The sequence below is a fragment of the Branchiostoma lanceolatum genome, chromosome 2, assembly GCF_035083965.1.
Source record: "Branchiostoma lanceolatum isolate klBraLanc5 chromosome 2, klBraLanc5.hap2, whole genome shotgun sequence".
NCBI lineage: Eukaryota > Metazoa > Chordata > Leptocardii > Amphioxiformes > Branchiostomatidae > Branchiostoma > Branchiostoma lanceolatum.
In genome coordinates, this window is record NC_089723.1 from 25,394,242 (window position 1) to 25,418,997 (window position 24,756).

Genomic DNA, 24,756 nt, shown 5'->3' on the forward strand with positions numbered 1-24,756 from the left:
AAGACAAGAAAAGATAATGCTCGAATGAACACCAACGCTCAATCAGATTTATACTCTTCAATTTGTGAACTATTTGTTGAATTTATGGAGCTGAGTATTGGTTATTAAAACAACTTTGTTACTCATGGTTGTGCGATTGGATGTTGTCTTCTCAACATCTCGCAAAATCTCGCGAGATAAAGACGATAGTGCCAGTCGTCCATACCATATGTAGAAGGGGGGATATTCGTAGAAAGTTTTGAATTCTGCAAAAAGCTTGTTAAATTGTAATTATTATAAACAATTATGAATACTTAATAAATTATTTTCCTTTCCGTTTATTTCAATGAATCTGTAAAAGCTATAATTTAACACAGTTTGACCTTTCAACTCGAGGTTCCCCCCTTCTTTAGTATAAGTTACGTAGTCCCAAATAAAGTCGAAACAAAATGGCCGTCGGTGCGGAAGAAAACGCCAACTTTTAGCCAAAATATGGGATTTTCTCTCCTTTTTGCCTCTTTGGAGGTATAGCCATCCCGTCTGTGTTGACAGCGATGGCGGAGTTCCAGAAGAGAAACAGGGAAGGATGAAAAAAGGCTCGACCGGGCCGTCGAAAGCGGCCGTATCCATGTCTGCAGGCGTCAGCTCCATTCTGGCAGAAACGAAAAGAATTTACAGGTAAGTGGAAATTTCGGTATAATAGATTACATTATAGTTAAAAGATAGGAAGAAAGGTAAAATAAACAGGCAAAGTATTGTGCAAAATTCTGTCTGCATCTTTATCCGGTTTTCTTGCTGATTGGTCGACGTATCATGATGTAGATCTATGATGATGATGATGTACTAGTAGATCAAGGAGGTTGAGTAGATGAAGAACTTGTGATTTTGAAACAAACACAACTTGATGATGTCATGATGAATTGATGTATGATGTACACACAGTCATATACTTTCTGAAATGAGACATGTTGCATTTCTTCAAGGATTACTAACCTAACTAAGAAAATACACAACTGTCAATTCAGTGCCAATGAAGACATTTTGATTCAAGATATGTGCATGGTAAAATTAAGTGGCCAGGCTAGCGTGCACGGTATGGATCCCTGGCATAAAGTTCTTGACTAGACATTATGTCCTTGGGACAGGCACCTTACACGACTTTGCTCACTCCACTCAGTTGTAGAAATGGGTACCTGACTTTGGTTGGGGAGGTAAAACTCAAATCCAGTCGAAGGAGAGGGTTGGACTCCGCCTTCCGATACGCTGAAAAAATGATATGGGACTACCGCTACCTATGTAAATACATATTATGTCCATTCAGGTCCATACTTGATGCCATCCATAGGCTGGATGATGGGCTGAGAGACAAGCGTGCATACAAAGAAGTCTTCCAGGTGCAGAATGTAGCTCTCCGTAACAGGTACAGTACTCTTGTGGCTGTTTCAACACAAACATTATTACTCCTACAGAGTTTGTGTAAGCTGTGCCTAGTAAAGGGCAAAGAGCCTATCAAAGAACGTGAGGCACACAAAATGGCTTATTACAATGGCAACTGGACCGTTGGCCATGTTGGCTAAGAGATTAGTTCAGGGCCAAGTTGATGGAGGAGTTTGCCAATTCTTAATTAATTTGTCTGGTATATTTGCTCTCCAATGATACAGGTTGAAGGAACTTTGTGAACGCCTGATGTTTCTGCAACCAGCTGACTATGGAAGAAAAGCAGAAGACCTTTTGTGGAGGAAAGTCTTCTATGATGTCATCCAGGTTTTGAAGCAAAATAAGAGGGTGAGCAATCTTTCGTTGTGAAGGGAACCAGTTTGATATTTTCCCAGAAGTCTTCAAATGACATCTATGCAGTGTACCAAAGTATACTTTTGTACAACTGTAATTAAGACAGTTACACAAGATGTTGATTTCTTGTAGTATGTCTTGTAGGGACGAACGATAATGCTGGTAAAGATTGTTTTAAGAAACATCAAGATTGTCTTAGCAGCACCCCCCAATTCTCCTTTTTTTTCTGATTGAACAAGGTGTTGAATGTCATGAATGTTAAACAGGTAGTAAACACATGCTAGATCACATATGATATTGTAAGTCAATTGATAATTGTCTAACGTATACCTGTGTTGTTTGCCTTAGCATGTCCGACATGGCAGCTCTGTGGAATGTGCCTTTCGCACACACCTGTCTGCAGCTGCAGGCTTTTACACCCACCTGATGCTGCGGCTGCAGGTGGAGTTCCAGGTGACAGTATGGGGCGTGTGCGACTGGCCAAACTTAGCAGATCCTCTTGCAGGTATGCTATGATGTGTCTGCAACATCATTTGGTGGGGAAGAAGTAATGGGTATTTCACAAGACTTCTTGTCAACTTTTAGCAGAAGGAAGCAACCTTTGCAATTCTTTTACATAAACTCCTAGTGTTTTTGAAGAAAATGTTGCTATAATAAGTTATCAGAAACTCTGAAGTGAGCAAAATCTTATTTCACATTTAGGAAAACCACGTGTGAAATCGCAATGTCAAGATGAGAAGGTGCGAGAATGGGCCAAAAGAGCCTGCCACCGTTGTCTCATCTACCTTGGAGACTTGGGTAAGTTTGGAAGTCTTTGCTTTTCAGATGACTCTTAATAGATATGGCTTTAAATTAGGAATGGGAATATTCATTGATTAGATTATGCCTTTGAGTTAGAATTCAGCTTCTTCTTTGTAGATAGAGATTTGGATTGATCACAATTTAGATGACATTTAGCTGATTGACAGAAGTAATGAAATAAGTTTCAGATGTACCAAATTGGCACAGTACCTTACAGTAAATATACAGTACAGATGGCAGTAGACATGGCTTATAATCAGGCTTTTAGGCAGAGAGGCGTCAGGGCGTCATCTGGACGCGCTGTTCTGAAAATAATAGAAATTGGACGCCCTACTTTTAGGCAAGACGCCCTCAAGACGCCCGTTTATTTTCGCTATTTTCGCCCCGTTTTTTCCCCGGTAACTTAGCTGAATGCGATGAAAATTCGCCGATTCAGCCGCTTCTTCGCTTCGATCGTCCGCCATGTTTCTTTTCCGATGAAGTCTCGCGAAACCACGCGTAGATTACATCTCGCGAAAGGCGAGACTTGCATCGCATTGGCCAATTTTCATTGACGCAATGTGCCCGGGCGCTGTTATTGGTGGAATATAGTGGAAGTCCCTTTACCCTTGCGCGGGAAAAAGTGAAGGTAAGCTTGGAACTTTTCCCGTTGTTTACAAAGGTGACAGAAAGTCCGATTAAACTATAGGGGTATTTTGAAGGCATTTCGGATGTTTTTGTGGCTTCTTTGGTGGCAATAACTGTCGGTAAATCGGCGGAAAAACAGCTACAAAAACGCCGGCACCGTGCAACTGGCGATAACTGTAGTGGGGAGGGGGGCGCACATGCCGATAACATAGCGGAACAGGGGTCAAAATTTGTATTATTCCTTTGAATAAGAGGAAGTCTGTACTTTCAAAAGATCGATAAATGGATGTTTTTGTGCAGAGATGTTTACTTCATTCCCACTATATACATATTTACAGTTGACGCTAATAAGGTTTAATTGAAATAATAACTTTTTAAAACTTTTTTTTTCTTCTTCAAGGTACGAAGTTACTGTGCCAAAATGCCAAAGAAAAGAGGAAGGGGAAAGAAAACAATCTCCAGCTTTTTCCAGGAGAGAAATCATGTAAGAATTGTTTTCTTGTGTGATTATTCAAATGTGTAAAAGTTCAGAAAAATATCATAAACACATAGCTAACACAACTGTGCTGATTCCTGAATGTACTGGATAGCACTGCTATTATGCCAATGAGATTAAAGAAATTTTGTTTCACATTACATCTGCATTACATTCATTTTGCTCTTCATTTTTTTTCTAGAGGTGTTCAAGCTGATGTGCTGCTGCCTGGTTGTGATGGTCAGCAATGCCGAGGCAGAGCGCGTCTTCTCCTGCCAGAACAGGATCAAGACCAAAACACGCACTCTCCTCAGCATTGACCAGCTGGACCGGCTCATCAGGCTCAGCTACGCCCGCATCCCCATGGCGGACTTTGACTTCGCTGCTGCGAGAGAAGAGTATCTCCTGGCCCCCAGGCGCTTGTAGTTTTTGAGATTAAAGTAGCTTAAAGATTAACTTGTTTTACTGTACTATCATAGCAGTAACTCTCACAGGTAACTTTTCTTGTTTCACTTGCAGTAAAGAAAGTGTATTCTCAGGTCAACATGTGCTAAGTATTCTTAAAGTAAACTTTTCTTGTAGCAGTAAAGTAAAGTAAAGTAAAGAAAAGTGTTTTGTGTATTCTCAGGTCAACATGTTCTTAGTACATGTATTCCTAAAGTAAACTTTTCTTGTTGCAGTAAAGTAAAGTAAAGAAAAGTGTTTTGTGCATGCTCAGGTCAACATGTTCTTAGTATTCCTAAAGTAAACTTTTCTTGTAGCAGTAAAGTAAAGTAAAGAAAAGTGTTTTGTGTATTCTCAGGTCAACATGTTCTTAGTACATGTATTCCTAAAGTAAACTTTTCTTGTTGCAGTAAAGTAAAGTAAAGAAAAGTGTTTTGTGCATGCTCAGGTCAACATGTTCTTAGTATTCCTAAAGTAAACTTTTCTTGTAGCAGTAAAGTAAAGTAAAGTAAAGAAAAGTGTTTTGTGCATGCTCAGGTCAACATGTTCTTAGTATTCCTAAAGTAAACTTTTCTTGTAGCAGTAAAGAAAAGTGTTTGGTCAGGTCTACATGTTCTAAGTATTCTTGAATACCACAGTTCTTATTGCAGTTAGGTAAAGAAATGTGTTTGGTCAGGTCAAAATGTTTTAAGTTTTCTTACAGTGAACTTTAAATGTTGCAGTAAAGAAAGTGCATGCTCAGGTCAACATGTTCTAAGTATTCTTTCTTAAATGAATTTTTCTTGTAGTCTAGTTGTAGAAGTAAATATATGCTCAGGTCAACATGTCACAAGTTTAAGGTAAACTTGAGTAACAAATTAAAGAAGGTTAACCTGGCTGAATTTTTCCTTTCTTCACATTTTTAGTTGGTCTTCCACATCCAATCTCAACCCCTGCAATGTGCACATGCCTCCCTCCCTCCAGCCTTACTATACATACAAAAATGATGTTCTACCTAAGGAATATACTAGGCTGTATTCCACAAAATTTGCCCCTCAAAATGCAGGAAATAGCGTTTGAGAGCATCATTATTTCAAAATTTTTTTACATTTGCAATCACAACAACTTTGGACTCCCTCTTTTTTATTTCTAGCTAAAAGCCTGCTTATAATTGAAGTAATTTCTCACCATATTGCATTCTTGTTATCATGTAGTGCCAGTTTTTTAAAAGTCTAATTTCCGTGCATTGTACAGCGCGCTACCAACAGGAGTTTGATGGTGTGAGGAGTGAAATGATGGCTGCACGGTACTACCACCAGGCCATCGCCATGTTTCCAGACTTAGGTAAAACACGTCTACCTTTGCTAAATCTGGTCCCTACAATGGACACACCTGTTAACCAAAAGTCTTTGTGGTTTGTGTTTGGGTTTAAGGATCAAAACTGGTGGTCAAGGAAAAAACCATTGTCCTCCAAGCCATCACAGCACAAGAATAAAACTCAATGTGCACTTAGTCTATAAATAATTAAAGTGGTGAGTAAAGTAATGAGATGAGTGCCTTCATAGTTTTATTGGTGACAATACTTAAGTTTTGAGAGTTATTCTTGATGTTTTGCTCAACTGCCACAACAGGAATGCCACACAATCAGCTTGGTACTCTGGCTGGGACCAGTAACCATGGTGTGGATGCTGCCTTCCACTACATGCGATGGTGAGATTGTTGTCTGTTCTTGCTTTGAATTTTACTTGAATATGTTTTTTTTTCATCAGCAGTACCATACCTCAGTGCTGAGACCTCTAGTGTTTTAATGCTTCATGATGTACATATAGATAGTTGATATCTGAAAATTCATAACAGTATGCATTAACCTTTAGCATACTTGAGTAGCCTTTTGGTACCCAACTACATGTAGGTTTAACCTGGTTAGTTAGGCAGCAGGGAGAGGGTTAATTTTTACACTCCTCATGACATTGTCCACTGATATTTCAAAGATATAACATCAAGCACAAATTAAAAAATGTTACTTGTCATATACAGTTGTAACAAATGCTTTTACATTTGTATATAATTTAGCTCCCAAGGTGATCACTAACCAGACGTTTTGATGTTGCCAGTTTGTCCACCATCTCCCCATTTGAGGGAGCAGCAGGCAACATTCAGCACCTTCTGGAGAAGAACAGGAAACAGTACAACCAGCTGCCTACAGAGGCCAAACGGGACCTCCCACCTCACAAGCAACGGTCAGAATCACGTCTCGTTCTTTCTTTGATACATATGGTTGTCAGCACCTTCAACTGTTTAAAATATTCAAGACAATATGCTATATAAGGCAGCATATTATGTCACCTTTGATTGTTTGTCCACCAGTCCTGTAAGATTGTCAATTGTAATTGAATATAGGATTTGTTATTGTTACTGTCATATTTAAGTGGTGTTAGTTTTTATTCTATTTTTGAAAAGCTGAACGCACGTTTTTCCTGTATAGGTCCAAAGACGTGAAGCGGTTGATAATCACATTCCTGTACCTACAAGAGATGCTCCATCCTGACTTCAAGTAAGTCAAGGAATTTTTTTAAATGTTTTACTCTTTCGTCTACATCATTCATTCCCTTATGTACAACCTAAACAATACTTGCCTAGCAGTGGATAGTGTATCTGAACAGTACTCATGCAAACTGGGATATAACTTCCATGCTTGTCACTTCTTACAGAGCCAATGAACAGGAGCTTGCCAAGGTGTGTCGTGCTGTTTTAGAGGACTTCAACCTCTGCATGTTTTACGTCCCACCATCTGAGAACCGCGGCGCTCGGAAAGGCAACAACAGGGGACAGTGGCTAGAAGATGAGCTGGTCTTCAAAATGGTTACCATGTGCCTCATGGCTATCCACTCCCTACAGATATCCAGTGAGTGTCCCTGGGATAAGAGTAGATAATGAATCCTGTGACCTTGAATAAAGTCTGAATATAGGGTGAATGGACTGCCACATCAGTTATTGAAAACTTTATCATATTGAAATAATATTTCTACTTTTATCATCCCATGATTTCACCACCAAAAAACATTGCAGTTTTTTTTTACTACGCTATATACTGAATTCATTGGTGATTGTATTTCTGATTTAAAGTTCCTACTTAACCACCATCAGAACATTTGTGGAACATGTGTGTAGATGATGCAAATGAGGATGCATGATGATACATGTAATTAGTATAGATTTGATTTCGACTGAAACTAGTTGACATGATTGCTGTTTGGCTTAGGTTCTCCGCAGATGTCTGCAGCTGTGGCATTCACACTGGCCTTGTCATCTCACCTGATGAACCACATCAACACCAGGCTACAGACTGCCCTGTACGAGGCAGAACACCCGCAGGCTACCACGCTCAGCTCACACGACCAAGGTTTAAAACATTTGTTTACTTTTCTGCAAAAAAATACACAAACAGTCACGCCTTTGGCTTTAAGTACCAGAGTTATCAACATAGAATTGAGGTGTTTGAACATTTGTTTTTCCCTAGAACTATCGTAGAGTGGAACTCGTTGCCACTAAGGACTATAGGAGCATCCTCACTATATAGCTTTAAACAACACTTACGTGAAAAAGTTGTGACAGATCATTCAGTGTAATACAACCAGCTGCTGTCTCGCCGCGTGCCTGCTAAGCTGGTGTGTTATGCTGAAGGGCGGTTATACTGGCTATAAAGATATAGATACAGATACAGAATTGTTTAGCTCAGCAGACTTGAGGGCAACGTTCTCTTGTTTAGTACTATTCAATTGTCGATAATACCTTTTTGTTTGAGTTATGGATTTTTGTTGAATGTAGCAATACAACCATTATGAACAAGCACATTTTGACTCATACTTTTCTATATTGCAGACATTGATGAAAGCAAGCCCAACATGAGCATAGTTCCCATTGAAGATAACCACAGCCAGGTACTTGAGGATGTGAATCTATCAGGGAACAATTACATAAGAAGATCAAGGGGAGAAAGTCATCGGGAAGCCAAGAAAAAGACTGCTTCATCCAAGAAGCGCAGGAAGAAACTTACAAAACTGCAACAGTTTAGGTAATTATTTTGAGAAGAAAAAGTTATTTAAAAAGAGGGAGATTACTTGACTTACAGTGTTGTAAAACATACCATACCGAACATATATGATATACCATATTTCATAATATTTATATCTGCAGAACAATATGGGTATTTGTCATCACCTAAAAAAATTGCATAGATATCTGCACATAAGCTCCTCCCTTAGTATGCCTTGTCCCTGTAGCAATCACTGTGACTGTAATGAAATTGCCTCCATTGTTTCAGGCGTCGACGCCGACATGACAGTGGGTCTGACCTGAGTGAGGAGGATCTGAGTGAAGATGAGTTGCTGAGTGTCTCTGAGTCTTCTGAGACGTCTGACAGTGACGAGTCCACATACTCAGGTATCCGCTCAATCTCATAGTGGTGTGCATCCTCTATGTTCTATAGTATGGGAAATAGCCTTGAAAGCCTATCTTTGAGACTTTCAGACTTTATTGAAAATACTACGTGGCAGACTTGCAAGTCTGAATTGGGTAGATATTTACACTTGAGCTCCCATTAAAAACGATATCATTATATACAAAGTTTAAATAATGTCAATGGCGCAATTATAAAACACAAATAAGTTTTGAATTAGCAACACATAAAACGCTGTAAGGACAGCTGACACAGTAAACATTGGAACATTTGTGACAGGATTGTGCTGTTTGATACAATTGCAGAAGAGAAAACATGGGAGCGTTAAAGAGATAAGTCACTTGTTCAGCAGGGTTACAAGGTACGGAATCGGAGACTTTTTGAGTCTGTTGGTGCGGCAGAGTGGTGTGTTGAGTTTCAGTTTGTTTCTGGTGTTACGACCGGATATGTCCCCTCTTGTGCTCGGTAGCCAGTCCCTGAAGTTGGACTCCATCAGAGACCTTGCAAAGTTGAGGCACAAGTCCTCTCTTCTTTGTGCCAGTGTTGTGAGTCCGAGCTGTTGCAGGGTGTGGGAGTAGCCAGCGTAGTCGTTGCCCAGTATGATCCGGCAGGCTCGTTTTTGAATCTGTTCGAGCTTCTCTGTTTGCACTTTGGTGAGGCCAGAGGTCCAGGCAGGAGCAGCATATTCTAGGATCGGTCTGATGTAGCACGTGTAGATCGTGATGAGGTCATTACGCGATAACATGAACCTTTTAAGTCTTTTGAGGAGGTAGAGTTTCTTTGCGGCCTTTCCCACCATCTGCTTGACTTGGACGTCCCAGTGAAGATTGTCTGGATGTGAAGTCCAAGGATCTTGAGGCTGGGGGCGACAGCTAGTGGTGTGTTGTTGACTCGCAGTGGTGGCAGAGGGGAATAGTTACGACAGAATGTGATGTGCATAGCAAGGCATTTAGAGTAGTTTAGTAGCATATGGTTGTTTGACGTCCATTGGCATAACTGATCCAGATCAGACTGAAGGGTTGAAGGTTGTTTGAGCAGTCTTGATTGGAGCATGTTCATATCATCCACGTATTTCCATACTAGAGGTATCAGAAGCAGCATCGTCAATCAATACCAGGAATAATATGGGGCCTAGTAGAGTTCCTTGCGCAACTCCGCATGTCAGGTGTTCCCACTCTGAGAGAGCTCCACGGTAGCGCACGCGCTGTTTCCTGTGGGATATGAAGCTGGCCACCCACGGTATGAGTTCAGGTCGGAGTCCCATGGTTAACAGTTTGGTAATGACGGTGTGATGGTGGACTCTATCAAAGGCTTTGGAAAAGTCTGTAGCTACGAGAGTGCATATTGTAGATGGTTTGTCCGTCCCCTTGAATAGGCTGTCTACCAGGCTGACGAGTGCATGTACTGTGGACCGCCCCTTAAGGCTGCCAAATTGTCGGTTGTCGAATGTGAGGTCTTTCAAAATCCAAGAAAGGGCAAAGTGTTCCGCTATCTTTGAAAACTGGGAAGTCAGGGAGATGGGTCTCAGTTGATCGATCTTGGCTGGTTTGGTTTTTGGCACGGGTACCACAACTGCTTGTTTCCACTGACAGGGTACTATGCCGCTTGCGAACGAGGCGTTGAGAACATGGCAGAAAGGAGAACTGATTTCGCAGGCGAATTCCTTCAAAACTTTCAGTGGTATGTTATCCGGTCCCGGTGCCTTGTTTGTTTTCACTGCTAGGAGGCGCTTGTAAATGTCCCAGACTTGCAGGGTAGGCAGCTGTCGTGGTGCCGGTAGGAAGGCGAGTAGTTGAGTAAAATCCAGCGCAGGAAGGGCTTTGGAGACTTCAGCAAATTTGGCATTTATGGCATTGGCAATGGTGGTGCTGTCTTCAGTGTCGAGCTCTGGAAGTGTGATTCCACCGTCAGATTTTCTAACGTTAGCCATGTTCATGATCTCTTGATACCACCGTCTTGGGTTAGCTGCTTTGAGAGATGAGACCCTGTCTGTGTAATACGTCTTCTTTGCTTTGGCCAGTGTTCTTTGTGTCAGGTTTCTGTAGAATTTCCAGATGGTCGGAGACTGTTTGTGAAAAGCCTTCTGTCGGAGGCTAATCAGCTGTTTGATCTTGGGCGTTACCCAAGGCTTGTCAGAGTTATGTACTTTGACAGACTTGGTAGGAAAGAAAGTGTCGATGGCGTTCTCAAGAGTGTTGTGAAAGGCACTTGCCTTTTCAGAGACCCCCTGTGCATTATACACTTCAGTCCATTTATGCGCCGTGATCCATTTGCCAAAGTCAAACATTCCAGTTTCACAGAGTTTACGGACCTGCTTCTTTGTACACTTGTTGTCAGTGGTCTTGGATTCAGGGATCCAAAGGACAGACGAATGGTCACTAAGGCCTACTGGGGGCAGGATAGAAGGACGCTTGTAGAGGTCTTTCATGTTGGTCAAGATCAGGTCCAGAATGGCGTTACCTCGGGTGCTGTCTTTTACAACTTGGGACAGGAGGCCGCCTCTGCAGATATCAGAAACATCGTTGGTGATCTGTATTTCAATAATCACGACCTTGGAAGTTGTACGCTGATATGCATTTTATTATGCCGCATAGGTTCAACCTTGTTTAGGAAGGTGTATCCTGTGCAGAATTCATGTGAATTGCTAAAAGGTGCACACATCCAAAGATAAGCATGATGATGCCCCTATCAAAGTAACCATCATTTTCCTAATGTGCTTCGTTTAAGGTGCACATTTAATTTTGCTCCCCTTGTTCAGGTTCAGGATCAGAGTCAGACAGCGACAGTGCAGACAGTTTAATGGAGAGTCAGGAGCTCCAGCCAGGCTTTACTGAGGAGAGCAAAACTCCCGAGGCCTGTAACTCTCCCCAGTCTATCCTGTCCCAGTCCTCGGGAGAGCATGACTTAATGTGCAAGAATGACAAGGAAGAAAGACCTCAAGGTGAACTGGGGGAGAGCAGGAGGTCTGGTGAGTATGGTAGAGAGGGCAATCCTGAAAGAACAGAATACTCAACACTCAGGATTAAATAATCTGAAGGATGTAGAACAAGAGCATTAGAATAATGATGATAATTCAATTGTCCTTCCTGTTTTGATGAAAATAGTGAATTAATCAATCAGATTCTTCTAAGTTAGTAAGCTCACTGTTTTGTATATCATATCAACTATGAGTAACTTGCATTTTATTTAGGATTGCATCAATGCTTTTACTAGAAAAACTGACTTCCTGATTAAGTCTGACAAGTTTCAGTGGTGTGCTTATATAACAGGTTGTGAGTTATGTAAAAGGAGAAACCTTTGTAGGGATTTTATTTCGTGGTAGGGAGAGAATGGAGTGTTCGCACACGTTTTAAGATGTTTGCTATGATTTCAATTACGCATTGAAGGTGAAAAAACGCGAAAAACATGAAAATATAAGACCACCAAGAACATTTCCCATTTTACGGTATTTGCAATGAATAATTTTTTTTCAGAAAGGAAAACCTCTCCAGAGCTGAAGGACATGTCACCAGAGATGTTCCAGTCTGTTCAGAACCCCAGCCTCCTCAGGAGAAACATCAGGCTCGCCCCCAGCTTCGACGCACTGAGAACAGCAGAGTCACCTGGGGAGGGAGCTGACATGACTCACAACAATGGGACACACAATGGCAGCAAGGACTTAGTACCAGCACAGGGTGTAGGTTCAGGTGTTCTTGATCACATTGACCTGTAAGGATATGAATGGTGCTTACTGAAATGCACCTTAGATGGTGGTATATTTTATAGAATATATAAATGTCTTTTTTGTGTGGGAATCATTTTGTAGTGTTTCATGGGCCATAATCCCAGCCAGACAAGATTTACAAGAAAGCTGTATTTTATCATAGTTAACTTATCTATTTGTCCATACACTTATCTATCTTATCTTGGGTAAGAGTAGAACCTTTCGTCCATACAAAGGATACTTTTAGTTTTTTTTATTCCTTTCTCTCCACCATTAACTTGTAGCATTCCCTTTGCCTTATTTGCCTTTATTTGAATTCCTGATGCATTAGGAGGTTATGAATCACAGCATCCAAACTTCACCCACAAAAGCTGAGCCAGACATTGAAGATGAAGATGTTGACTCAGAGTCGGAAGAAGACAACACTGTCTGCAGCAGCCCTAGTTCTCCTGCGGAGAAGCTATCCTGTCTGTTGAAAGTTCTAACCAATCAGGGCCTTTTGCCAACGATTAAGGTCATCTGTGATTGGTTGAAGTATAACACCCACATCATTAGGACCTGTGCACAAGTAAGATGTTGCCAACTTTGTCTTCTTATATTTTGTAGGGGTTGCAGAAAAGTGCCTTCGCAGTTGTTACTAAGATAAAAGGATGTTTGCTTTGTCACATTGAGATTTATACGTTTTCACTATAATATTTGCATGTACAGGAACTTAGTTGCTTGATGGGCACAAACAATGTTTGAATCCTTTTTTGTGCCATATGCAAAATTGGTTAACTTTTTAGGGCTAAAGACTTACTATCTTTTGTAGTAGCCTGCAAATCAACATTAAAGCTAGCCATGGTGCTGAACTTTGTGGGGCCAATGATTGAAGCTGTAAACAATTATTCTATATTATCGCTCTGATATACAAATAAATGAAGTTCTGATAGTGGCCCATAGATGTCCTTTTTATGTAGCCTTTTGGCCAAATAGTATAGTAGTGGTGCCATCATCATCATCATCGCCGCTTTCATCTGCGGATGATGCCGGCCACCACGGCTTTCCACCCACTTTTGTCCAGAGCCATACTTTTAAGAAACATAGAATGAACCCTGTTTCACACTCCTGTCCTGCAGAGCTCCCAGTCCTTGTGGACCAGGTTGGCCACACTGCTGAACATGCTGCCTCAGGAGGCACAGCTCTGTGTGTCAGGTGAGTACAGCTGCACAACATACACAGCATTTGTTTCTGTAGACCACAGTTGAGACGTTCCGGACCAGGTTGGAGGCCTGCCCACCCTATCCCAGGGCGTCCTCTACTTTGCCCATGATGTGGTCATATGGGGATTATTACCTTGAGATTGAGAAATAGATATGATAAAGACAGAGGTTATATAGTACAAAGTTCAAACTTTGTTCCAAGTGTACCAGATTTTCGACTGTTCTACTGCAGTCTTCCTCAGAATTCAGGTGATCAATCAAGTAGGTCATGGACATGTGATGTCAGCAATTGATCACAAGTACCAGGGAGATTGTACTGCCAAACGTTTCTGCTGAGAGATGGTTGATGTGCCCTGATGTAGATGACCTCCTTATTTCCTCTTATGAAGTTATTCCTGTTCAGTGTCTACTACTTTTAACCATGTCCAATGAAACACTATGTCCTGGTAGTTCAATGTTTATGTGTTGTGAGACTTCTGATAGCAGTGATCTGGAGCATTTGTATTGCAGAAACATGGTATTTCAATATTTTAATACACATTCTGTCTCCTTGATATAGGACTCCACGCAGGGCCTTTGACTTGTTTGGCCCTGGCAACGGATGTGGTAGATTGCATTTTTTTTTCAGGGTTTTTAATTTAGGCATGACTTCCAGGTATCTCAACGTGTTGGTGATGTGAGATGTTATTCTTTTTTAAACAAAACAAAACTTCACTAATTGATAATTGCAACACTATCTACCACATCCCTTGTCAGGGCCAAACAGGACAAGGGCCCAGCCAGGAGTCATGCATCAGTGAAACAGAATGCTCATCAAAGGACATGTTTATGAAAAGATGTATCGATCTTGTTGCCAACACCTCTCAGATTTTATTCTGTGAAGTTTAATAAATAAATAAATAGATAAACACAGACACCCCAGATCACATAGGAAGTCTCACAACACATAAACAGTGAATCTCCAGGTGATAAACATTCATGCTTATAGATGTTTCAGTTTGAAAAAAAAATGTTTTCCAAAAAATCCAGATGTCTGTGTAGACCCGGATCTTGCCAGTGTGCTGCGGGGTGTGTCCCAAAAAGACTGGACCCAGTGCCACCCCCTGCCTGAGGATGTCCAGCTCAGGAGTGTGCCTGCCCTGGACCAGTCTCACAGGAGGATCACCATGGACGTCAGGAACATGAAAACTCTCACAGCACATCAGCAGGTATGTGCATGTTTGTCTTTGGTAGCTTTGAAAATTCAGGTTTGCCTCTTGCAGTTCATTGTGAGTTGATAGGAGGTGAGTACACATTTGAGAGTGAGTTCTTACACATCAATACCAAGGATGTAACTTGGCCTTGCTCCCTACATTGAGTCTTTTGTTTTGTCACTTTGATTTGATTTTTTTCAGAAGAGTGTATGTTCAAGAATGTTTACTGTCTGTATCCTATGTGAAGTTAACAGTCATGTTCACTCAAGAAGATTTTTAATTGAATAGTATAAGTTGTAATACTTGACACTACACTGCACCTGTAATTTTAAAAATCATATAGTAAGTACTCTTTCCTTTCATATGATTCTATGCATTTCAGGTGATCATTTGTATTTGTATTTTTGCAACCATAGACACTGCTGCGGGTGTGCTGTGTACAGAACTTTGGACACTTCCTGGCAGACCTGAAGGTGACGCCCTTCCAGTTTGACTCTGAGCAGAGACTGTTCCTCGGCCCCTCAGATGTGAAGGAACTGAGAAATCAGCGCACCCGGCAAGAACAAGCAGAACTGCAGGCAAGAAAGGTATCATCATTTTGCATGGGACTTATTATTATAATGGACAAGTCCTTTTTTTTATGTACTAGGTATCTTTTGTCATTCTATAGACAGCCTTGTCCTAAGTTTGATTATAACAGGTTGTTTGAGCAATTAGTGATAAAACATTCAATGACAGCATTATACAGGCAGTAAATACCTTTACCCTACACATTCGGCCCATGCACAAAATACCAATATCTTTTACGCAAATCTTTGCAGAAGCTAATCTGTAAAGAAGGCAATAATAAGGACCAGGATCTGTCTTTTTTAAGGCTGCCACTCCATAATGATATGCACCACACACAGTTAACCTCTTTCAGATGTCAGTGTTCCTTAGCTTGTCAATGAAAGAGAAGCCAGTATTCAACTGCTAGTTGTAAGGGTCACTAGCTGTTGCTATGGCAACATCACTGCCTCTTTTTTTATGTCAGACTAGTATCACTTATGCATCACTGCCTTCATTTTTCCTGTAGCGATGGAGAATGCAGGCTATAATGTGTGGTTTCCAGGCCTCCATTCTTTGCCCATCTATAAATTGTTGCTACATTTTACAGTCCTGAAAAGGCCAAGAACCAGACCAATTGAATGTAGCTTCCTGCAGTGTAATTATTCCTCCCCCTATCTATATACCCTTTACTGGAATTTACGTGTTACAGATTTAAGGGAAGTAGATTTGGCCCAAGACGTAACCTTTACTTGTGAAGTTTCTACCCAATTTTCCAAGCTTGATTTACATTTCTCCTTGAAATGTCCCCGCTGCAAAAGTAAGACGACAGAAATGAAAAATGTGGCAATAGAATTGCCGTCCTCTTGGGAAGGCGAAATATATGACTTTACTGTGTAACTGTTCAATACTTCTAAGCTTAGATTAGGGACGACTTTGTTCATAAGGAGGAAGAATGATGGCAGCTTAATTCCCAGCACTGGCAGTCTCCCCTCGAGGCTTCCGCCTGCAGTTATGTCTGATATAAAGGTTGGGGTCGTAGATTTTCAGAATGAAGTGCTATTCTGTATAGTACAGTACTAGAGTTTGATGTCCGACTGATAGGTTACTTCAGTTTGTGAATGATTTTATTTTGTCTTGTTTTGCCTGTCAATCCGTAACCATGAACCACGAGCGGATGGATTTAGCGTTCCTGTGGGAGTTGTGGCGCTGTTCCCGGATGAGCAAATGGTCCTTTACGGCCATGTAGTGATGGCTAATGGGAGGGGTACTTTCCACCATGAGCGCCCGCCGACGATCTTACGGTCAATATGGCAATAAGACTAACAAATGTTCCTGCTGTACGCTGATTAATCCGAAATCGATACCGGCTTTCTCCGGAGCCGGCGATGCTCGATAACAGCGAGCACGAGGTAATAATTGACTTCTGGCAGGAAGGGTGGCACCAATTTGGAGACACTTGGCAAGAGCAAACTGGTTACTTTGATGAGAAATATGGGGAGCTTAACGTGCTATATTAGCTGGAGGGTGGCTGTTTTCATTAACCTCCGAGCAACAACTTAGGGCGGGAATTACTCAGCCACAACTCCTGTCCTTTTAATTGCGACTGTAATCCTACTGATTAGACTTTCTGCTCCTCGTGAACAACATCCCGCTTTATTAGTGCCTCCGGCAAGCCCAGGATTGCCTGGAAAGAGAACATCAAAGTACAAGGGTCTCTGCGGGACCGGGAACGTTCAGGATTGAGCTCCCCTGCAGGGTTGATTAGGAAGGATAACTGGGACTGACATTGATAGTTCGGTCTGCCGGTTTCCCGGGAGACTGGCGGCTTGATGAACCGGAGCGGTGTGGGACTCCTGAAAGCACCGGTAATCAATCAAACCAGTTTCATTATGAGGTAATAAAGCTGTTGATTGTATCCGTCCCTCTTCGGTGGCCATTGTGGGTAATCAATGCTGCATAAGGCCAGAAGGAAGCATGATAGAGGACTGGGGCTGCTCGCTAAGGGGTAAAGTTTCATAAATTCTGTGGTAGATTGAAAACCTGTTGACCCGAGCATTTCTACGCGCCGTCCATTTCGCGTGATGTAGACGGACCGTTTACAGCCGTGGCGGTGTAGTGGGTAATGCATGTCCCTCGCGGACTGCCACGACTGGCCAAGCATACTGTGGGGAGGTTGTTTCGCAGGTTTTTAATTTCCTCGGCATTGATAACCTGCACACCGCTTGACATTTCTCTGTCTCAGGTGCACCTCTGCGGTGGCAGAATTAAGTGGGTAGGCGCCAGCGCAAAGGCCAGGGTTCAACGCTTTTATGGCGTCTGCTCACCGCTGTCAGTCTGGACGGCTCCTGAGATGGTCCGATAGGGGAGCAGCAGTTAATTAATGGACCTGGGGCGCAGGTTTATGGCACGGTAATGAATGATCATGGGTCTGAACTCTGACATCTTATAGAACATTCGCACAATAATGACTACATTTAATGCACCCATTGTTTTGAACCTGCAGCATTCGATGTCTTAATAATGGTTGGCAAAGAAAAAGAGACAGGATACTTTAGTCAGACATATGACTGACATCTTCGAAATACATTGATGCAACTTTAAATGTCAACATAATTGGTTAGCAACAGTCATGTAGGTTTCGAAATATATTATGTCGTAGTTTGGGAGCATCATAAAGGATGTAAGATTAAGAGTCCTGCGGTCTGCGTGGGTTACACATAAATTCATATCTGATACCGGATGATCGCCCTTCATGTAGCAAACAGTGATAAAACTTTAACAACCAGTGGAACCTTGACAACAGGTCATGAAAAATGGATTCAATTTGTCGCGGTAACATTGCGTAAAACGTCTGGTGCCAGCTTTGTGGAAAGGGTACGTTTGGGAGATGCCCCGGTGCAGTATGCGGGTTACTTAATCGCCCTGTTGTGGCTACAAGGGTGCCCTTAAGGCACAGTGTGTAATTAGAAATTGATCAGAGAAAGAAAATCATTGCCTGTAATGGTAGGGGTTAGCAGATAGACAGGGATGAAATAAGCATGCAGTGTATAATATTTCCTGTGAAGACGTCAGCATAACCCTATGAGACCCATACATTTGTAGCCCGGGTGGATATTGATATGAAATGATATTTTTCTCTGAGACTTCACTCTGCTGTGGGATTTGTTATAAATATTTATGTTGGGCAGTAATTTTTACCTAACTACATGTTTGCTACTCCCACATGGTACAGCAAATGGGTTTTATGGCTGTGTAATATAAAATAACTTAGATTTTCATCTTATTCCACTTCTAGTTGAAGCAGGAGGCGTGGTCTGGTAACTTTGAGAAGGGTTTGAGGTAAAAATTGCATAGCTGAGCCATGCACAAGGGATATTTTCATGTTACCCTTAAAATTAGATTTTAGTAAAATTCGTATGTATGTAAAAAAAAAATTTTACTGTGTTGTTTTTGTTTATTTCAGTAGGTGGGAATTCTAAATTGAATTAGCCTTTACATTTTATTCTTCTTCCTCTCCTATTGTGCCTGCTGGTACGGCAGCAATTTTTACAACATGCCTTATTCACTGTACATCCGTTTAGGTACATGTAACTAGCCCAGATATGGTAGAAGAATGTCGCAGACTTCTAACCCAAGACATGTCCTGTAAGAATTATTTGTTTTGTTTGTAAGGCAGCCAGACACCATAATGCTGTGTATGTGTTATCCTTTCCAGGATATTTTCAGTGACAGCCTTTTTATTTTGGCCTGTGTGACACCATTTGGTGCACATATTTAGCCCCAGCCTCCCTGTTTAAAATGTCCAGCCAGTGTAGGTTACATGTACCATAAGGGTAGGGTTATTAAACATGTATCGTGAATGTCAAGCATTTGTTCTGATGCTAATTCAGGCTTTCATGTAAATATGGGCCGACAGGACATTGGCATCAAGACAAGTATGTGAAAAATGGCTGTAGACCTGTTACAGGGACATAACAAGTTGCTGTCAAAGTGTCTACATATGACAGGAAGATGTGTCTGAATCAATAAAATCAGCAGTGTTTTTAAATATTTGCTTGCAGTTGGAGTTCTGCAGGTGGAAAAAAACATACTCAAGCTAGAGTATTCTTTGTTTGTGTGAATATTGAACCAATGTCTGAGTGAGGACATTCTTTTCATGAGAATAGAACATGATACGATGGAAAAACAACAAGCCTGGTAATACTACATTGCTTACATTCTGTGTGGTCCTTACTAAATTTACAAAACTGCAGCTCAAGCACTGCCACTCCCATCGCAATCCTCGTTAATGCTCGTTCAGAGCTGCAATGTACCTTGCTGTTACTAGAGGGTGCTTTTCAGCCAAATGTCATTGGCTGAAGACTTGAATGGCATTTTCTTGACATGCTAGAAGATGGGAAAAGACTATGAATATTTGAAAGGGTTGTTGTCTAGATTTACAAGGTAAAATGGCACACATTGATGGGTTCTTATCTCTCAGATGCACTATCTCCGGTGCCTAGCAGAGCATCAGAAATTACATTTCCTGCTTGTGTTATTGTTGCCATCTTGCCCCGGGTCAAATTAATATAGTTTTATGACTGGACCCAGAGTATTAGGTGCATAAGTGGTTCTTTATCAGTAATATTACACTTCCAGGGGCAGTATTGATTGCTGAGCCACTTGGCACCAGGGATTCATTCCTGCATGTTGCAATTTTCGGACTTATGAGTAATTTATAAGGCCAGGGTCGGATCTGTTAAGCAAGGGTCAAAGACTGAGTTTGCAACTTTATCAGGGAAGAAATGGATAGGAGATGGGGATACCTAGGGGCAGCTGCCGGGTTAAGAACCTTCATGTCTTATATCACACAGGGCATCTCACTAGTGGACAACGCATGGAAAATCTTTGTGCAGGGATTAAGGTTTGAATTGTAGCGGATTTAGTGGATCACAGTTGTGGCAATGCTTTCATGGGGGTTACAGCCTTCCAATATTGACCTCTGAAAACTAACAGGGCTTACAGAACCATTTATAAATGCAATATCTTGTCCTGGGATTAAATGTTAGATTTTTTCAGCCTGGATATTTTGTAGCTTTAGAGGATCAATATTGTGGCCAATACTTTAGAAGATTCTATGCAGTTTATAGCCTTCCCATTTTTGACCTCTAAAGAGTAAATTTTAAAACTTACAGGTTCATTCCTCCGTATGTCATACAGTCATCAACGTCAGGAAATATCTTCTGTCAATCGAGGTCCTAACCTGAGGCTGATTTGATATTCCTGAAGCTTGTACTGGATACACCAGATAGCCCTTATGCATGATTACTTAAATCTCTTTATGGAGAGATTCTTTTTGGTAACCAAGTGTCTTAGGCTTGTAGATCAAGTATGAATTATTCCCAGGATGAATTACATGCTTGAGGTTCTATACATCATGTAATACCATCACCATGCAGTACATTAATGAAGCCGTTGAGATTATTGTTGTATAGTTATTCGAAAATTTCAGCCAAATTTAATCTCCTACAGTATTGACTTGTACATGTGCAGGTTCAGTGCATCTACCCTGTATTCATTGACTCATTGCTGATGACTGTAATACATAACTGCCATATCATTTCCCCACAGCACCATTTCCAGTACCAAAGATGTATGTCATTTGGTTGATGTCATGTATAGTGAAGCCACCATTTTGATTGTTATTGCACAGTTTGCAGCATGTTTGGATATTTTTAACCAGGTATTCGAGTACATGCTGGTATTGGATATAATCAGTCACTGCAGCAGCGCACAGTTAGTGTGCCGATCGGTAAAGCATTAAGCTCAGCATATCTTAATCTCCAAACCAACCAACTGTGCACTCAAACACTTCATCGGGGAATTTATTAGACAAGCATTGCTCACCTAACACAGGTGGTCATTCTAATGTTCTATTACCTCTTCAGGAAAGTCTATTTTTGACGAAGAACTGTGACGTAGTCATGGTGATATGCTCCAATATACTGGGCAATTCCTTGTTTCGCAAACACTTAATCTGATACTCTTCACACCATGAGAAGTGTTTAGGACACGACATGTTCTCAATATAACAATAAAACACTGCACTTCTGCCAAGACTTATGTTTTGAGGTCTGTTAAGTACCATACATTTTGGCAATACTTGTTGAAATTACACCTCCTTATTTCCTACCCAAGGACCAGTGGTCATAAATCTGATGGGCAGGTGCTAAGAGAAGCCCACCTGAGGATCAATGTTTGCCAAGTTCCAAGGCCCATGGGACCTTTGACTGGGCTCTTAACAGGTCATCACCCAGACAAATTACTCCCTGGTGTCAGGGAGAGTTCATCTTGATAAGGTGTGGCTAGTACATTATTAGTCAGCCTACAGTCAATTAACACAATGAGTGGTTCGGAGCCTGGAATGATAAAAATTGGGGAAACGTGTGGAAAGATGTGCCAAAATTGCTGGGCCTAGGGGCATAATTTGGTGTCACCTTCCTGATGGACATCATCATAATCTATCACATTTGATTATTATCTTAGACATTGTTAAACTTCCACCTCTTACGAATATCATCCATTAAGTTGGAAAATCTATAAAGTATGGTATACAACTGCATTCTGTCATGATATCCATTTTGGTGAATAAAAACAATGTCAAAAGATTCGCTATCTACTCTTATACCTGAAGAAGTGTTTGCTCTTATAGGGCCTTGGGCTCGTCTGGAATTTCAGGGACAGGAAAGAAATACATTAGATTTTTACAACATCAAAGGATATCTCATAGGAGTTTCTTCTGGCAGTTTGAGTCGAATCTACCTTTGAAATAACTAGCTTACTTCTGTCCCATCTTTAGGTTTATCTGGTAATCTAGACACAGGATTTTCTCCTATCTAGCTCTGTTGTGCCAACAGTCCACAAGCACTGGTTTTGCTGTATCAATGTTTTACACTAAGTACTTGGCAAAGAAACAAAGGCGCAACTTATGATACAAAGTCTAATTAAGTTTGTAACTTTGACACCATCATGCTGGGACATAAAGTCTATGTGTTGTCAGTATCTATATGCTCTGTCGGCATATCAAAGGGTTGATTTTGTCAAATAATCATTACTTAATTGATTTGCCTTCATTGACATCCTGGAGACATTTGTATGCAGATGAAAAGTCTTCTGACAGTTGACACAACAATCCAGGGAGAAAATCAAAATGGCTTAAGCGAATTAGTCAGAAAAGGTTTCTGTTAGGACCAAGTAGAGTTTATGGCATCCCTCTCGTGGAGACGCAAAGTTTTTAAGGTGGAAAGCAAACAATGGTAAGCTGAAAAACACTCGCTCTTTAGTGTGCATATATGCTTTACCTCCGCCGGGTGGAATTTTGTAGCATGACTCATGGATATTAATCTCAAAGTTCAAGAAGATGGAAAAGTCATCAGCAAACATAATTCAGATGATTTGCTTACGTGCCAATGGGCATGAACAAACACTAAGCCGCAACAGAGAGTCAACAGCGATAAACACTTGAGATGCTATTACTTCGTGCAGAAAGAATTTTGCTGACCTGTGTGAACAAGCCACAAAGGGTTAAAAGATTTCAAACCGCTGGGCAGTAAACACAGTTGTGGCGTTACGGACTCGCAGCCCAGACACGTACATTTTCGCATGTCTGCCGACGTGGTTGTTTTTCCTGGGTAATTCCGTGTTATACAACAAGGCGAGACAACAACTGTGAGAAAGAGAACAGATATCTTAACATGGCAAATATTTGTCAGCACATACACTGCCGCACCAGCTGTTGTTTTAAGGAAAACATCCTGAGCGCACACCTGGATTCTCTTCACTAAATGCTCCAAAACTCTTACTGTAATTCCTATCCAACAACAGCCTTGTTTGTATGTATATCTTCATGGATCAGCTTAGATCAGGTAGAAGAATAGACCTTATTTTCCAGGTTTAGCCGTATGACCTCCAGTAGGCAAACGTTCCAGTGAGTTTACCAAATACCGGCATTGGGAGGTAGAGCACACTGTCTGGTGACAGTGTTTGCTCCGAGTATAAAATACAGGTGCTCATACGACAAACCCTATCAATACAAACTGCCACGTCCAAACACCGGCTGATAAGGGTATTTGTCCCCAGATGTGTAATGTTAGACTTTGGGTTTAGAACTGAGGTAAGCACTTTATCTGTACTGATAAGATGTTTTTGTTTCCCCACCGCTTTACTAAAGGTGTTAAAAGTCCAACTGGTCGGCTGTAATTACTGACCCTCATTTGCCCCACCGAAGTTTGAACGCTGGGAAATAAAAGGCTGTAATCTGTTGTAATCTTTAACAAAAAGAGTCAGAGGTGCTGTTACTATGGTGATGTAAAAGCCTGTTATTAAAGGCTGTTGTTTTGGCATAGTTTAGTAGTGAGCAAACAGGTAATAATCTAGAAGCACTCATCCCCCTCCTTCCCAGGCAATGTAAACATGGTGCGATGCCCCTTCAAATAATGATGGTGTGCTTGTTTGGCTGGTGTTTGAAATTCCAACCTGGGTCTATAAAGCACTTGCCAGGCACCCGCCTGACAACAAATAGCATGGGCAAACACTCAGGTGCCACAGACATCCAATTTCATCGCCTACCAGCTCCAAAACTCAGGAAGGGTAAATGGAGCTGAAAGGTTGGGTAATTGGCAAGTTTTTCTGGCCAGGTACACACACCGGGTCAACATGCAAATATTGGACCAGGCTGGATTGCCCCACAAAGGGATGGGAAACATGACAGGACAAACAGCTCAGACAAACATGTTTGAAGAGTCATCAGGAGGGCAGAACGGTTGGGTAACTTGTCCTCATAACACTTTCCAGCCACTTTATGAAAAGAACATCCTCTTTTTATATTCCTTGAACTATGTTGCTCTAAGAGTTAGCTTCATTTCTAATGATTAAAACTTTTCGGCAAAGAAGTCTTATTGTAAAAGAGTAAATCAGAAGAAAGAAATTAATTAAAAATTTGCTGCAAAGCCACTCTTATATCTTATACTTAAGTTATAGTAAAAGGTAGGACTTGTAATGAAGAAAAGGTTGTTGCAAAAATAGAACTACATTGCCAGGAAAGAAGAACTTTCCAATGTAGTATCCTAATGGCAGCCAGGTGGTAAACATCCAGTCTAGTTGTCATCTATATCCCATGATTCCTTGAGTTCTTACTGGTATCACATGACCAAGCAGATCTGCTGTTTAAATCTGCATCTCTACATAACTTGATGTAGTCATGGGTCTCGGAACCCATCATTTACATAGAAGACCCCAGATATGACAGCCCCCTTCGACTTGTGTTGGCCATACAGTTGAGAAGGTTGACACTGCCACTGCAAACGAGAAGTTTGAATTGCCAATGTGATGTCAGCAGCGTGAGTGGCAGTTATGTTCAAACCTGTTTGGACCCTGCCAACAGTGCCAATATCCATCTAATCTGTGATAAGCATGTGCCAGAAGCAGAAAGGGGCTGATTCAACATGAACCCCCGGTCAATATTAACACACCAAACACTGCCGTGACATCAACAGTGTGATTAGGCACCAGTGCAA

General features: G+C 41.3%; 1 protein-coding gene across 2 annotated transcripts in view; it reads left to right on the forward strand.

Annotated features, from left to right (window-relative positions):
- The first annotated feature begins 388 nt into the window (after positions 1-388).
- LOC136428185 (nonsense-mediated mRNA decay factor SMG5-like) overlaps positions 389-24,756 on the forward strand; it is a 53,479-nt gene continuing 29,111 nt past the window's right edge. Inside the window, exons 1-19 of one of the 2 annotated variants that reach the window (XM_066417521.1) lie at positions 389-657; positions 1,301-1,399; positions 1,641-1,764; positions 2,119-2,275; positions 2,473-2,568; positions 5,351-5,440; positions 5,728-5,806; positions 6,211-6,336; positions 6,582-6,650; positions 6,808-7,001; positions 7,359-7,499; positions 7,979-8,171; positions 8,421-8,539; positions 11,314-11,523; positions 12,029-12,231; positions 12,590-12,826; positions 13,377-13,452; positions 14,490-14,668; positions 15,070-15,240. In XM_066417521.1, coding sequence (XP_066273618.1) covers positions 566-657; positions 1,301-1,399; positions 1,641-1,764; positions 2,119-2,275; positions 2,473-2,568; positions 5,351-5,440; positions 5,728-5,806; positions 6,211-6,336; positions 6,582-6,650; positions 6,808-7,001; positions 7,359-7,499; positions 7,979-8,171; positions 8,421-8,539; positions 11,314-11,523; positions 12,029-12,231; positions 12,590-12,826; positions 13,377-13,452; positions 14,490-14,668; positions 15,070-15,240 — 2,655 coding nt within the window. In that variant the 5' untranslated portion in view covers positions 389-565. The remainder of the gene's footprint in view (positions 658-1,300; positions 1,400-1,640; positions 1,765-2,118; positions 2,276-2,472; positions 2,569-5,350; positions 5,441-5,727; positions 5,807-6,210; positions 6,337-6,581; positions 6,651-6,807; positions 7,002-7,358; positions 7,500-7,978; positions 8,172-8,420; positions 8,540-11,313; positions 11,524-12,028; positions 12,232-12,589; positions 12,827-13,376; positions 13,453-14,489; positions 14,669-15,069; positions 15,241-24,756) is intronic. The other variant, XM_066417523.1, reaches the window with a different exon arrangement.